The following is a 17,519-nucleotide window of genomic DNA, read 5'->3' as shown; positions in this document are numbered from 1 at the left end:
GTGAATTCAACTTAATTTTATCATGTTCAACCCACTTAAACTTGTAAAAAGGATCTTTACTTAATTATTTTGTGATGGGACTGCATAAATTCTTTTAGTTAACTTCAATAAATAAGAAGTTAATTTAGAGTTCCCAGCATGCTTTGCATGCGACAGCATTAGGAGAGTCATTTTTGTAAAAAAATGTAAACAATATGTATTGTAAACAATAAAATGAAAGACTTGATAGTGTTTATTGTTCCGTTGTCTTTAAAGGGGTCATATGACACTGCTAAAACAAATATTATGGTTTGTTTTAGATGTAATGCAATGCAATGTGTATACACCATTTAAAGTTTAAAAAACGCTGTATTTTCCACATACCGTGCATGTTTGTATCTCCTCTTTGCCCCGCCTCTCTGAAACGTGTAGATTTTTTACAAAGCTCATCACTGTGAAAAGCGAGGTGTGCTATGATTGGCCAGTTAACCAGTGTGTAGTGATTGGTCGAATACTGCAAACGTGTGACGGAAATGTAACGCCTCTTACCATATTTGGAACATCAGGTTCCAAAGCAATTGTACTGACAGGTACACCCACCTTACTTGCGTATACATTTGGGCGGTCTTAGTCAACTCATACCACGAACTGACGTAGATTTGTGGGGGTGTGGTTACACGAGGCGTTTCAGGCAGGTCTGGGTGAGCATTCGCTTTTAGATAGAATGCATCTTTTGTTCAAACACTTTCATTTTTGCAATTTTAAGTGTCTAATACATGCATGTGTCATGAATGGTGCAGAGAACCCAATAGCAGGCAGGCGGTGGTGAAGGGGTTAACAGATGTTTATTTTCCAAAATAAACAAAACAAAACAAAAACCCACGATGGGGAAAACAAGACACGATGAACGGGAACCACAGGAACAAAGACTGAATACACTAACTAAATAAACAGAGACTAATACAACACTGGACAAGATTACAATAGACTAACACTAAACTAGACTTACTTTGACAAGGGTGATACATCCATGAAGACACAAGCATGAAACACACACGAGATACGTTCAGAACGCAATACACGAGCACAAGACAAAGAAACAAGAGGGTATATATAGGAAACACAAACGAGGGATAACGACACAGGGCAGGTGTGGATAATTAAACACTCAGGGGAAGATAACAAGGAAACGAGAGGAATGGGGCCAATGACAAGACACTGAAGAGAACGTATATTATTGTCAAACGGACAACAATATGTTTCTCTCCACACATAACCTAAGGACTCTGCCCCGATCCCACCACACGACTAGAATTTCATAAACAAGACGGTGGGACCGTGACAGCATGGGCAACTTATAACACACCAAAGACACAGAAAAACACGTGTTCGCGCCATATGACCCCTTTAAGATTTAGAAGATGGGAGAGCTCATGATGTGTGTTTCTTCACTCAGTGAACAATATTGGTGCTAATGCCAGTACTGAAACAACTCTCGGCTTACTTGTAAACAACAATAAATGTTAAACTTAAGTTAAACAAGATCAATAAGTTAACTCCAATGCTCAAATTAGTATTTTTTTAAAGTTTATCATGTGACGTGCTTAGATAATTTAGTTAACTTTACTTGATTTATTCATGGAATATTGCATTAAAAATATAATTTAAAGTACTTAAAAATATTTTGTGTAATATTGTTACCATCATTTGTAAACATCCGTCTCCTTTTTTACAGTGCAGAGGCTTGGTGGTGGTGACGTTGATATCGAGTGACCGTGGTGTAATCTACCTCATGTTGGCTTTTTACTTCTGGCGATTGTATTTCGGCTTCAAAAGTAACAGTTCATTTGTAAAGATGATCTTGATAGACAAAACGTGTAAATATCTTAAACCTTGTTATTCACTGAGCTTATTTTTCGAATTTTCCCATAATGAACAATGCGATCAAGGGAAGCAGTGCGACGCTAACCTCCGGGGTTGGCCTACAAAAATACATCATCTCTGCGGCACTCAATACATAGATATTGCCAAACTAGTAAGCCCCATAAATTGCAAAGAAAAGCACAAACATTTATTTTTTATAGAAGTAAAAATGACTGCATTATTTATAAAGTGATCTTCAGCCAAAAAATGCACACATGTAACTATACAGATGTGTGCGATCAGCACATGTACAGTCAAGAAAGTACTCATTCTTGGCTTTACGCAGTCATACAGTAATCCAGGCACCTAAATGACATAATCTTTTTGGCAAACCCCATGTCAGACAATAAAAAAGATAAAGAGCTAAGCCTCCTAGCATGTCATCGCATAAATCATTCAACGGTATCACCACGTTATAACAGAGTGGCGAATATGTTTCATGCCATAGTTGTGAGCACATCACACATGCACAGCAAAAGAGATTACGGCGTGAATCACTGAACAAACAATGCCGGATCGAGGAATGGGGCGGGGGGTGTAACGCTCTGGCGAGAGAAAAAGGCTCGCTTTAGGGGCACATACCTGTGTGCTGTAACCATACATAGAATCAACACTCATAATCACAGAAGAGGGATATAAATATTGAATTTAGACCGTCTGGCTGGTGAGCAAGCCAAAAACTTATACTGTACCTATGAATAGAAAAACCTTTATTAGCTGTTGTCGTAAACATACGTCTCGGTTGTGTTGCTTTACATCGAGGATAAAGGGATTGTGTTTGTATCCCAAACTGTTTCAGTGAGAGTCGTCCTTTTGATCACTGGTGTTGTTTGCAGGTTGTTAAACCATTATTTTCATCGTAAACTCACTTTTTTATTAAAGGAACAACACTGAGACTGTGGAATGCTGGTCTCGAAACCCAAACTGTTAGATTTTTACTGTTGGCAATTGACTACAAAAAAACAGAAATATGTAGACAAAAAAAGTTTCTTAATCAAGGCACAAAGCCAGTTGCAATGAACGAGGGGAAGAGATTGATAGATATAACAAGAACGAAGGAATGGCATTTACAGCACCATAAATTTACAAGCGTTTTAATCCAAAGCAACTTGCAGTTCATTCATTCTATCATTTTTTTAAATCAGTATGTGTGTTCCCTGGGAATCAAGCCCGTGGCTAATGCAACGCTCCATCAAAACTACAAAGACCAGAACAGTCATTCTCGAGGTGTTGGGTGTGACCACCAGGGGAGGTTAGCAAAAAAAATGCAATCAAATACATTGAGACAAAGCATCCGAATTATAGTGTCAGTGTCAGTTGAAGTGGGTCACTCACTAGATAAAAAACGCAGCACTTATCCAACTCACAGGTATGCAGCACTGGACACAGCACATGTTCTGCATGTGTAAGCTTAAGTTCAAAGTCTGCTCCAGATGCCAGATGGACCATTTTTTAACTTTTTTCGTGTCCATCTTAAAAGCACAATTTAAGGGTGCTCGGATCAGGACTTCTGCAGCCGATACAGAGTACCGAGTGATTGGGTGATACAGATCCCGATTCCGATGCTTCAAGCGTTATAAGCGACCTTGAGCCATGGAAAGGCGCTATATAAATAAAACTTCTTCTTCTTGTATAACTGATACTGTATATAAACTCTGATCACTGTTAACCTTTTTCAGATTATGTTGCCTTTGTTATATTTTTTAAAGTAATTCAACTCCAGGTTTGTTGTACTTAATGCTAGGGACACTGCTCTTCCATGTGAGATTTCTTTGGAACATACAGGGCAAATAGCAAAAAAAATGTATTCAGTTTCTTGTAACATCGTAGTAATTTCACACCGGCGATGACATGACGGTGATAAAATAAAAATTTGTCAATAAATCAAATGTGATTATATGCCAATACCGATCTGCGGCCGAGCGATCAGAGCATAGCAGTTATTTTCACTGCTATAGGTCGCGAAACAATAACGAAAATGTAGTTTGATGATTTTGTGAAGGAGCATGGAATATTAATGGATAACATTTGGGTTTTGGTAGAAACAAATGCTGTGAAGTGTGTACTCTGCTGAGCGATCGGTATATGATATCAAAGTACCACGAAAGTGACTTGACGGTTTGTTTTTTATTGCTCTTATGATACTTTGATGTCATACGACAATCGATGTACTCAGCGCCACATGAAGTGGAACACACCTATGATTCCTACAACAGTACACAGAATAATAGGATAATGCGGACATGATGCCATTGGTGTCCTTCTTCACACTATGAGGAGGCATGTTACAGTGGTTAAAGTGATAGTTCACTGAAAAATGAAAGTTCTGTCATCATTTACTCACACAAGATATTTTGAAGAATGTTGGAAACTGAACAATGACAGTACCCATTCACTACTATTGGATAGACACAAAACTAATGCAAGTCAATGGGTTCAGTACCACTGTTGTTTGGTTACCAACCTTTTTCAAAATATCTTTTGTGTTGTGCAGAAGAAAGTCATAATGGGCTGCGTTTCCCGAACAACGACATAACTCGCTTAACCACCATAGTAAGATGCATCATTGGGGAAATTAACAATGTAGTTACGACTGTTTCCCGAAACCGTAGTAACTGTCGGAGATCGGTTCAGTAGTCTAGTTGATGACGCCACATAGGTGGTGAAGTAATGACATCTAATTAATATGTTCAGATCGAATTAATGTCAAATTCTTGCTGTAAATAACATACATTGCATTTAAAGACGACTTTTGTTATCCTATTTTTGTTGTCTGTTGTTTTATTTCACTCATTCATAAGTTTCCTTCTACGTTACTCCGCCCAGGGATTAAACTTAAATGGTTGAACTATGCTGGAACTTGCGACCATAGTTGTCAAACGATGCTTTTGGGAAGCGCGCCCCAGGTTTGAAATGACAAGATGGTGAGTAAATAATGAGAGAATTTTGATTTTTGAGTGAATTATTACTTTAAAATGGCAATTTTTTCTGGATTTAAACATTCTTGGAAACATCTGAGATAGTGTAAGAACACAGGTGAACAAAATATATAACATTGTGCCAGAGGTTTGTTGGATATTTTAATGCCAATACTTTACATACTGCGCCTTTAATACCGTAATTTATAAATAACTGATGATGTACTATTTATTTGTGGAGTGGAGGGTGTCGGGGTATATTATTGATTTAAAGGGGGGAACCAAAGAAGTTTAAGGACCACTGCTATAAAACTTGAAATACACTCAGAATTAGGAATAAAACTAGAAAATATTGCGTACGTTATGACCCAGCAAGCAAAAATCTGATTTGAGGTGTCAGTAATGTCTGAAGCATAACTGCACTAATGAGTTAAATCCTTGCTTAAAACAATCCATTTAACATGAGCTTGATGATACAAGCAATACTGCGTGTTGACAACTGAGTCATATTCTCATGGCAGAAAATGTTGGAGGAAATTTTGCTTTGAGCAACAAGCCCAAGTTTTCATTCTGTTAACTCCATAAACAGCAGAGAGATTCAGAGGCTGAAGCATTCGTTAACACTGAGCATTTAATTACGATAACTTTGAGACGAGAAGATTGTGTTAGATCCGCTGCAGCTGTCCCGTGTTTAATTATGATGCAGTGTGTAGTCTAATAGTCACCACAGTACAAATTACTCAACATGTCTCATAAATATGCAGCTTGTCCCACTGATATTAATTTTCTCCAGCCTGTTCATTTCATTCCCAGGCTCACCGAAGATAGAAGTGAGCCTCGGATACCTTATCTATAGCCTGGTTGGATTAAGATGATTTCATTGCCTAAAGCTGAAAGCGTGAGTTGTATTTGAACGGGAATGTTGTTTTACTTGTGACACGGCAGTCAGTCTGTCAGCGCTACAAGTGTGATAGTGCTCCACATACCCGCTTTCTATCACTGCAGGGCTGATTGTGTACATATAATCTATGTCTCTACTCCAAAACCTAGTGTGCTGTCTACATAGGCGGTGTTGTAAGGAATCACAGGTGCCAAATGAAGTAGAGAGGATTGTCAATTATAAAATATAGCTGCAAGCAGCGATTATGGGGCCAAGCCCACAAAAGGCAGAGCCATACTGGCACAGAGCAACAAGAGCAAAATGGCATAAATAGAAATATAAAATATAGCTGCAAGCAGCGATTACCGGGCCAAGCCCACAAAATGCAAGTTGAGAAGAAGTCAAAATGAAGACTTATATATATTAGCACAATACATGCCCACACAGGATTCAAACCAACAATTGTACTATATTGGTGTGACTTTTTGGACAAAAAGTTGATTGCAACAAGCTTCGAATTGGGCCACGCTGCCACCAATCGCTGGGAGTGCAAATCAGGCCCAAAATTGGCCCAAAAAACTCTTACGCTAAGAAAATATATATTCCTTTATATTAACTGCCAATACATTACATTTAAAAAATATATAGAATAATGGATCGTTAATATATTATAATATTACAATATATAGAATAATACACAAGGAATTGCTGCTTTTCGTATTAAAAAATATAAGCATGTTTCCAATATATGTAAATGTATTATTTATCATATTGCATATTTTCTAGTATATTAAGTTTACACCGATGTCCTATCAGACTATCCACATGTGTAGTTCTTCACATTAACTATGGACATACTTCACATACATTTAACACAGAAATATGCACATACATTTTTTACACAAAAATATGACCAGCATATCTACTGCTTTATCATTATTTTGCTTGATAAATGCTTGTGCTTATCTTTAAAATAAATTCCATTTGGTGTGATAGTTTGTTATCTAATGTAGTGTTATGGGACCACTTCATGCCTCTGTGATACCAGAGTGACATTCTACATGCTTTGTTTTCCTTCGACACGACATGATTTTGAAAAGACAAAGCATTATTTTTCCCAAACATAACTTGACAGATTAGGATAACTATAGAAGTGCTGGACAGGATTTAGTGAGGCATTATGGTTGGTGGAGCGTTTGTGGTCAGGTCTGGAATATAGCCAGCAAAAATCAATGACATCAGTGAGCAGGAGAGAGAAACAGGCTGTGTGTGTGTTTGTGATTTAAGTGTTTTTATTACAAAGACTATCAGAAATAAACCTAGAATACACTTCAGTCAATTTAGATCGACAGGGACAATACACCGTAACAAACATTTCTATGCCAGTTAAGCTGTGGAGGTGGATCTAGTTAGTATCTGTCACACACTTAATAAAAGCAGTAAGAGAGAAGAACGCAGACGTTATAAGATGTTTAAAGAAGACAAGAATCTGCGAATTTGATTAAGTCATCTCTTTGTTAACCTACTTTAGCATCCCAACAATAGAACAGAACAAAAGAAACTTATCCTCCAGCGTTTTCTTGCTGAAGTAGATGAAGTAAACAATAATCACAATGTAATTCAATCCAATTTTCCCAGCAGAGTGAAAACACAAGAACTAGGGTGACTCCCTTCAGCACACATGGAAGAAGTCATTGTTCGATTGTTCAGTTATCACTAAAGTCATAATGACCTACATCTGTTAAGGAGGTCACCAGAAGTGGAACGAGAAGAAACATGGGCCCCCAAGAGAGGATCCCCTCTCTGTAATTCAAGGGAAAACATACCATAACATCGGCGGATAACAAATTACAGGACATATTTTTGTACAATCTCTATCTATAAACTTTGAAAAATGTTCCACGGCATGTTTACAGCTGAAAGAAATGAACTGAAACTGTTTAAACATCAAACTCAAGCATGTTTTACAGAGGGTAATTCATGGCCCCAGCATAATAAAAATCAACACATGGATATATTATCGTTTTCTACTGAGAATAAAAAAATGTGTGCTACAAGGAAATCACTTAGTCACACAGTTCTCTAGTTCTAGTTTTCTAATTCTTTTCACACGGTGTTCTAGCAGGATTGTCATGGTGACATGAGGTCACACGGAGTCAACTGTGTCCAAAACTGCTCACTCATTTACTCCTTCGTTATTCCCTACATAGTCAATGACATTTGAGTCCACTTGATGGGAAAGAAGTGAACAAAAATGAGTGCGTCAGACAGTACAGTCGTGGATCATTTGTTATAAACATAACACTTACCTTATATTACATATATGTGGCTTATATGGATTGTAATGGTGTAAAGTTTTTTCTCACTGTTGGTCACATTTGTCAAGTTTATTGTATTAGCTGACATCAAAAGTAAAAATAGGAATTATGTAAAAAAAAAAAATACTATTATGTTTATTAATTATATTTAATAATAATATTTAAAATGACTGTACAGAGCATTTTGCTGAATGAAAACAAAACTGGTTCAGAAACACTTCCTGTTTCAGTTTTATTCATTTTTCATTTCACACATGAAGCATTTTACGCATTGTGTATTTACATAATTACGTATTAAAGATTGTGATTGATAACATTGTGATTCAGTTCCAAACATTCAGTTGGTTATGTTTTGCTCTAAAATTTGTGTAGTGTTTGAAAACACTACACAACATTTTTGCTTAATTAACTATATGACATTTATTGAATCTGTTCATCTTTAAAAAGTGGAAAATAACCACAACAAGAGGAACCGTGTATGACCTGTCACGGTATCATATTTTCGTTACACGGTAAATTGATTGCGATATTTCTTGTTTTCTTTTTCTTTTGTGTTTTATCTTTCGCTTGGACAATGAAACACTCTCAAAATACAAATGTAGGGAGTCGAAGAGAGAGTTTGTAACTGTTGTGACTCTTAAGGCAAACTTTTAAATTGGTACTTTACGATATTACCATATGTGTAGAATTAACATAATACCATTAATTGCGGTGTTTAATATCACGGTTATTGCCCATAATGGTATATTATGAAACCCTTGAACATACATTTGCAAGGTTTATGTCAGAATCCTCCAGCTGATTCAAATCACGCGGTTGTCTCGCATCATATCGTTCTTTCAGACACGACTCCAAAATGGTGGACACGCAGTATAGTGCACTATATAGGAGATAGGGAGCGGTATCGGACACAACTTAAGCATCCATTAGCAAAGACAGAAGGTATCAAATCATATACTGAATGTGAATGTTACCAGCTGTGTATTTCTTTAATGGGTGGCAGTGCAAGTAAACGTAACGTTCAGGCTGATGAACAACCCAGCTCTGGTTTCATTTAATTCACCTTATCTAAACGTCGGTCTCATTCATTCAGCTGTACTCAGACCATTGCAAATTGTACATGTCACAATAAGCACCGGGGGTCATGTCTTTTAAGGCATGTCTCTCCATGTCAAAGTTCCCACGGGACGTATATGCAGGAAACTCAATCATTTCATTTAAAGTCAGCAGTCGCAGCCTGGACATTTGTAATCACATCATTAAATACTGGATGACAAAGAAATGAAAACCTTTAATGTGCGTAATAATAGTATAGTTCTTTAACTAATGGCTACAAAAACACAGATTAGGTTTCTTGCGATTTTTAAACTACAGTACTACAGTACAAAGGTACCATGCTTGATCTCCTTGGCATTAAAAAAGGGAATTTATCAAGCGATGTCATCTACACTGGCAATGACATCAGATCGCATGATAATGACATGGCCAAGTTACAGAAAGAACATGATTTTTTTTCTTAAAGCAGGCCATGATGTAATGTTTAGAGGTAGTGCTTCGATCCAAAAATTCAAGACAAGGTCAAAACTGGCAATTCCCCGGTGAGGAATGAAATCATTGCCAACGGAGTTTCAAATAAATGTAAGTCCAACGTACGTTTTTAATTTACATGGGATAAACTAGAAGAATACCACGTTGGATGCTGGCACTCGTGCACTCGTGTGGATGATTTACTGTCGCTCGTGACCGCACACACAACTACGGTCTTTGTGTCGCTCCGCCATGCTTACAGCTTCACAGGGTTTGTTTGCTAAAGGCACTGTGAACGGCAGAATTGAAACTTTGTGTTTATGTAAACAGCATTACAAGAGTTGGATGGCAGCGAGCGTATGCTGCCACACAGATGACGAGACAGAGAAGAGAGGCACTCATGGGAAATGTCCTCACAATACGGCTCACTGGTTGTTTGTGTTGCGTGTGTGTGTGTATTTTGAGTGTTCCGCTCCATTGCTGGCCCATTTCCCCACTTTAAGGATACCAAGACTATGAGCTTCGTTTTTGGCGGAGTTTTCTTTTATATATATAGTCAAACTATGTATTATTTATGCTTCCACATGCAGTGCATTCCTCAGATGTATGCGCGGCTTGCGTGAAAACAGCAGGTGTTGTTGTTGTGGGTGTGACAGGAGTGAGACGTTTATGGGCCGTGACCTGCGCAGTGATTCAGGTGGGCAAAATATTATTGAAGTAATTAATAAATGACTAATAGTCCTCTGCTTGTGATATTTCCATAGTGATCTCATGTTTGTTCTCAAAGGACAATGACATCAGCTCCCAACAGACACGTACCATCAGCATTACACTGTAGCATCTGCCGTAAAACTAAAAAGCCGTTTATCATCAAAATGTGAAGTCACATCATTGAAGCAATGTGGAAAGTAACTAGAAATACATTCGTAGGGGATGAAGAAATGTGGGGCAACTTTGGATAAACAGAGAAACTCTAAACAATTCAAGACAAATTATTCAAACGGTACAATAACTCGTTTATCTGCTGCAGTATTATGAATTGAAAAGTATAACATTTATTTGAGTGCAAAAGTTTGTCATTACTGAGACGCTGTTTTTGCTCATATTATCATTTTATCCAAGAAAAGTAGCAGCACATGGTCAACAAGTCGCAGATGACGTGGCACAAGCATGTTAGAGTGTATGTTACATTAAAGAAGCAATGTGGAGATTTTAGCAGCATCTAGTGGTGAGATTGGGACTTGCAACCAACGGCTCACTCCACCCCTCCCTTTCGAAACACTATGGTGGCTGATGCAGCACTAAGATGTTGCCACGTTCTATGTTCTGTTCCTGGAGATCTACCTTCATACCACTCTCTACTACACATGCCTGTAATTTTTCAGAAAAGTGATAAGCTGGTTGAGGTGTCTTTTATCAGGGATGAATTAAAACACTGCAGTAAAAAGCACGTCCGACATAAAAAAAACAAGAGTTCACAATGCTCCATCAGAGAAACAAAAGTTGAAAAATTATAAACTGTGACTGCAACAATTTGATGAAAGTGGCATTGGCATTTTGGGCTCTTGGAAGAAGAGGCGTGCTGCTGCATTCTGAGTGGTTTGATAGCCTTTGCAGGAAGACCAGCAAGGAGAGCATTGCAGTAGTCCAACCTTGAGATTATAAGGGCTTGGACAAGGAGTTGTGCCGCATGCTCAGTAGGGTCTAACCTTTCTAATGTTAAATAAGGCAAATTGGCATGACCATGTTGTCTTTTCAATGTGATCATTGAAGGACAGCTGGTCATCAAATATGACTCCGAGGTTCCTGGCTGTTTTGGAAGGAGTGATTGTAGTATTGCCAAGTTGGATGGTGAGATCGTGTTGCACCATAAGGTGTGCCAGAAATACAAGTAGTTCTGTCTTGGCAGGGTTCAGCTGGAGGTGATGCTCTTTCATTCAAGCTGAGATGTCTACTAGGCAGCTGCTACAGTGGTATTGTCTGGGGAAAATGAGATGTAAATCTGAGTGTCGTCAGCAAAACAGTGATAGGAGAAGCCGTGTGCCCGTATGATGGGTCCCAAGGATGTCGTGAAGATGGAGAAAAGGAGTGGTCCAAGCACTGATCCCTGAGGGACCCCAGTGATCATGTGGCATTGACCAATAAGAAACTCTTTCAGAGTTGGGGTCACTGCGTACCTGCAGGCATAGGTCTTAGGATCATGCTAAATTTATGACATTGATAGAAAAGATCGCAGGCTGTGACTCATTTGTGACTCATTGTCTGTGATCGCAAGACTGCAACATCGGACGTCTTTCAATCTCTCTCACTGCAGGACCAACGTTTAAGAGCCAGGACCACAAAAATCAGCACGATTGTTTCACGTTGGTCATCTTTTGTCTGGGACAGCCAAAAATCGTACAGTGTGAACCTGGCTTTACACACCTTTACTTATTACTTAAAGGTCCAACGTGTCATTTTTTTTAAGAATCTATTGACAGAAATGCAGTAAAATATAGATATCTATGTCTTCAGATGTGTATAAAGACCTTACATAATGAAGCGTTATGTTTTTATTACCTTAGAATGAGCTATTTCAATCTACATACACCAAGGGTCTCCGTGCATGGAATTCGCCATGTTGTTTCTACAGTAGCCCTAAACGGACAAACTGCTCAACAGAACGTGTTTCGTAAATACGTTATCTCCTTCAGCAAAAATGTGATGACATCTTTGTCCTGCATCAGCCTCCGTAGGCCCTGTCCCAAATGGCGACCAAAAAGGGTACGTGGGTGTGCATTTTGGGACAGACTTGAGGTAATCACGCCGGAAAGAGCAAGCGGTGCTTTCTAATCACTCTCGCGGTACTTTGTTGTCATTCGCTGATCAGTCTGCGCAGAGCTGCGTGAAGTCAACCACACTTGTCCCAATGTTGTTATTTGGGAGAATTGGGACAGAAGCTGCCTGTTTTTATAGTTCTGTATTTCATATGTTGCATAAAAATGACAAATGGGACACCCTATGGACTCGTAGACTTGGCGAGCATGTGCAATTAAGTCCACGAGACCGCAAGTCCACAGTGCGCTATTTGGGACAGGGCAGTCGTGCTTCGAAAGGGAGGTGGAGGTGTTGCTATGACCTTTAAGAATATGGGGTACTGACACCTAACCCACCATATGATCATATTACGTGAGTCCCGTGAGAACCAATGAAATCGACGTGGAGCCAGCATGCCCCCATATTAAATGTATTTTACTCATCTATTTACATTCAAATGTGATGTATCAATCACTAAATAAACTTAAATTATGGCTTGTTTTCTCTCACAAAACGTATCGTTTCCTTTAGAATACACTTTAGCAGATGTTTATTAACCCCTTCCTTGGAGTATGGATTACTTTTATGGATATGCTTTCCAGTGTTGGGGAGTAGCTAACTACAAGTAGCAACGCTACTAACTTAACATTTTTCAGTAGCTTGGCGGTAGCTCAACTACTTTTACAACAGTGTAGCTTTTCCAGTAGTTAATTACTTTTTTAAGAAAGTAGTGGTGTAGCGCGACCAAAAGCTACATTCCGTTCTGCCTTCAGAGCAGCGCTGCGTAACGTCTTCTTCTGTATCACAAGCTGAAACAGTTCATTATTGTCATCTTTACAGCTTTCCTGTAAGAGCATGGCGTTAGCAACGCCAAGGTCATGGGTACGATCCCAGGTATTGCACATACTTAGAAACAAAATGTATAGGATAATGCAATGTAAGTCACTTTGGATACAAGCGTCTGCCAAATGCATAAATGTAAATGTCATCCACTGCAGTAACTATGTATTGTGGCTTTACGCTTCATTGTGAAGAGATCGTAAAGGACGTACATGAGGTGGGTAAATATTTTAAGTTCGACACACCCATCCTATTAAGTATTAAATATCTTATGAAATTAAAACAATAAATAAACAACGCAATCATAATAATATTGCATTACATTGTTTTAAACTTCTCTTTTTATTTAAAACATTAGTCAATAACACATATTCAGGTGTTTCACATCACATAACATACTGTTGTATACTTTAGTCTTTACTATAGTAAATTGTAGGCTAGTATATTACAGCTATAGAATATTATGGTAATTATCACACTCTATTAACATATACTACAGTATTCTGTATTATCTATTGCTAGTAAATTTATACACTTTAGAATTCCTGTAGTATTATTCAATATTTACTGTGGTAACGTAAAAAAACGGTACTGTACGTAGTAAATTTACTATACAGTTTGCTATAATACTATACTCCTGTATTTTTTTATGTGAGATTGTAAAAAATAAAAGTAGTTTCAAAGAAGCTAGCTACTTTTTTATAGTAACTTGTAGTGTAGCTAACTACTTTTTCAGATGGGTAGCTAAGCTGTAACTTAACTACTTTTATGTATCAGTAGCTTGTAGCTTATCTAACAATTTCAAAGTAGCTTCCCCAACACCGATGCTTTCTGAAGCCTTACAAATGCAATGGCATTACAAATCTGTAAGACGAACCAAAATATTATTTAAAATAGACATTGGTCTACCTGAACGAAACCGGAAGTGCTGGACCAGTGTTATATTTTAAAGTGGTCTATAGCTGATTGTGTCTGGCTAAAGAAAGGAGGTCATATCTACACCATGAGAGTGAGCAAATAAAAAAACGACACCGTTTTAATATTATAAAAGCTAACGGCAATGCATCATACTGGATATTATTTACAGCTTTATAAGAAAAAAATACTATGAGCTGTTATTTATTGGATTTGTAATGTTTCGTGTAATCCCTCTGACGCCAACCTCATACAATAACATTACAAACAGAGCTCAAAACAGGAATATGGTGGAAATGAGACAGCGATCTCATTAATCACTCAACTCTGCTTGAATTCAGTTTTCTTTGGGGAAAATATTCATCAGGCACCTTTCAATCTCCAGTGAAAATAAACTCAACTACGTGAGTCATTGCCTCTTTAACACTAGCATGTATGTTAGAGGTTCAGGCTGTTTCCTGCAAGCTGACTCTCCCTTCCTTCTGCCCTGTTAATGACTTCTTATCTGTGGTTCTCCAGTCAGCCTTACACTTATTGTCAAGATTAAAGGGAGATTAAAGCACAGAAAATCATTAATGGAATGGTTTACCACGATTCATTAATTTCAACCTTTATTATTAAATTAATATGACTGTCTTCTTCTTTTCTTTACAACAAAAGCGAAAGGGTAGCAATCTTTTTGTAATATTTATTTACCTTTTTTTGGTAAATTGCAATACTGCTTGCCAAGATATGTTGTGTCATGCCAATAACAAATAAACACAGCAGAGTGTCTTATATGCTGCAAGACATCTTGAACAGCTATTTGAGATCTAAAATGAGTTTTAATAGCAATAGAAATGGAAGATTTTTAGTAAACAGCGACGTCGACCGTTCCTCACACAAAGCTGCTGTCTGTCTTCAGAAAACCTGGAAAATGTTGCAAGTTTATGGACTGCATCTATGGTGCTGTTTTTGTCATTTTAGAAGCTAAATAGCAACAGCCCTCATTACATGGACATACTATATATTATATAGTCATCATTACTTCCATTATATGGAAAGAACTGTTTCTACTTTTCCACCGAAAGAAAGTGTTTGGAACACAACATGATGAGGTGAGGTAAAGGCAGAGGTTTCGTTTTTAGGTTAACTATTCCTTTGAGCAGAAGCAGAGATGTTAAAAGTTACGGATGACAGAGTGAACTGCATTTACAGCTTCAAGGTTTTTTGAAATCTGTGTTTTGGGCCGACACAGTGACCACTTACAGATGTACAGTACTATGGCCATTCATGTGCTGCTAGACATTAAATAAATAGGTTCATACGTCTGTGTACTACATTCATTTAAATCTATAAGGTCTGAAATGGAACGAGCCGGTCATTCAGCGTATTGACTGATATATTACATGTTCCTAAATGTGCAAGAGCATTGCAGAGTGATGGTGTGTTAGCCCTCGACTAAATATCCCATTGCACTGCCTTAAATGGGAATCACATAGAAACAGACCATGTTTTCTGTGTGGTTCTGATTAATACCAGATTTGACTGCTCTGGCCCTCATCCAGTTCCCACCCAGGGACAAACCGATTTCTTTCTCTTCTGTTGAACACATATTAGAGAATGCCCTGATCTGTTCCCCTATTTTAGACACATCTTTCTTATTTTACCAATGCCTGTTCCCCAAGTCTTGACGCCGTGCCATTTGGAACAGCTAGCCAAATAGTTCAAATGGGAGTTGGACCTCTATACACAAAGAGCTTTTCTGCAATAAACTTCGCTCTGTGCAGGGCAAATTTTATAGAGGGAGTTCACAAGTGGTAACTTTTATGTCGGTTTGTAACTTTACTAAAAGTGACTTACTAAAAGGTGAATACTACACTCAAATGTATTTATATAGGTCAGACACAACTCACGTTGTGCATTGGAGTGCACACAAACATCTCTGTAAAAATAAAGGGGGAGGGGAATAGCTGGAAAAATAAGAATTTGATATCGTTTTATGAATGTCATCATGGCGTGTTAAAGGGATAGTTCACCCAAGAATGAAAATTCTTTCATTTTTTTCACCCTCATGTCATTCCAAACCAGTATGACTTCCTTTCTTCTGAAGAAAACAAAAGAATATGTTTCGAAGCACGTTGATAACCGAACAACACTGACCCCATTAACTTCAACTGTATGGACACAAAACGACAGCAACATTTTTCAAAATATCTTCTTATTTGTTTTAACTTATATTTAATTGTTATAACATATATTGTGCATAATTAAAAAAAAAATATATATATATATATATTCACATTTACTATTCTTTCTGGTTGTTTTGAGCGAATCCCATATTTTCAACACGTTTTTTTTTCGTTTTTGGCACCGTTAACCTCTATTGACCTTCCGTACTACGTCATCAACATGCGCCACCAGCCGTGACATTCAGACGCGTGCGGAATGTTTTCATGAGTTTTTGACCTTTACATTAACGTTTGTCTTAAAAGAATACCGGGTAAGCATATTATTTACATTTCACATTTACATCCAGATAAATCTGAGTGTCAGGGTCATTTGCATACTACGCAACGTGGTCTCAGTGCGCATTTTGTGACAGAGTTCTGACTTCGTTTAACATTAATATTTAGGACACTGCGAATCTAAACAGCATGTCCGTCAAGCAAGCATCGGTCCATGCGAAATGGATCATTGGTCGTGTGATCGGGACCAAAATGAAGAAGACAACAAAGGTGCGAGTTACCAGACTTGTGCTTGATCCATACCTGCTCAAGGTAAGAAGTGATGTGTCGACTTCAAAATATTGCATATTTTATGAAATATAGTAGTTCTGAGATGACACAGAAAATGAGCTTTGTGGTGTAAACTTATGTATATATGCATGCATATGATATGTAAATCTATTTGTAATGCTTGACTTCTTTGCAATACAGTCGTGATTGTTTGCGGATTCAACTAAGTTAATCTGTTTTTACTTGCTCGTGTTTCAGTTTTACAACAAGAGGAAGACCTACTTCGCCCATGATGCTCTAGAACAGTGCTCTGTTGGGGATGTTGTTTTGTTGAAGGCTCTGCTAGAGAGAAGATCCAAACACGTCAAGCATGAACTCTCAGAAATAGTGTATAAAGTTGGGCAGTTGGTCGACCCCCTCACTGGGAAGAAGGTAGCTGGATGTCAGTTTTTAGAGCCTCTTACAGAAAGCACTAAAAACACGGACGTCTCCTTAACTACAAAACTGGAACAGCTGAATATTACCGCCTCTGCATCTCCCCCATCCTCATAATATTGTGTCTAAATTATGTATGTAAATGTATTGATTTTCACATATAAAAGTATTATACTGTCAACTGGTTCTGTTTAATTGGTCAGAATAACCAAATAAATGTACTTCCACTGACAACCACAGATCGTACGATTTTACGAACCAAATTTGGTAC

At 37.9% G+C, this 17,519-nt stretch overlaps 1 protein-coding gene across 1 annotated transcript; it reads left to right on the top strand.

The window, feature by feature from the left end:
• Window positions 1-16,486: 16,486 nt before the first annotated feature.
• mrps17 (mitochondrial ribosomal protein S17) lies at window positions 16,487-17,471 on the top strand. Its single transcript, XM_057360242.1, has 3 exons — window positions 16,487-16,578; window positions 16,712-16,855; window positions 17,072-17,471. The coding sequence occupies exons 2-3, from the start codon at window positions 16,733-16,735 to the stop codon at window positions 17,363-17,365; spliced, it is 417 nt and encodes a 138-aa protein (XP_057216225.1). The 5' UTR covers window positions 16,487-16,578; window positions 16,712-16,732; the 3' UTR covers window positions 17,366-17,471.
• Window positions 17,472-17,519: the final 48 nt, after the last annotated feature.

Source organism: Triplophysa rosa, linkage group LG19 (genome assembly GCF_024868665.1).
Source record: "Triplophysa rosa linkage group LG19, Trosa_1v2, whole genome shotgun sequence".
Classification (NCBI taxonomy): domain Eukaryota; kingdom Metazoa; phylum Chordata; class Actinopteri; order Cypriniformes; family Nemacheilidae; genus Triplophysa; species Triplophysa rosa.
Note: the sequence above shows the minus strand (reverse complement) of the source record. Positions and strands in the feature narration are given on the sequence as shown.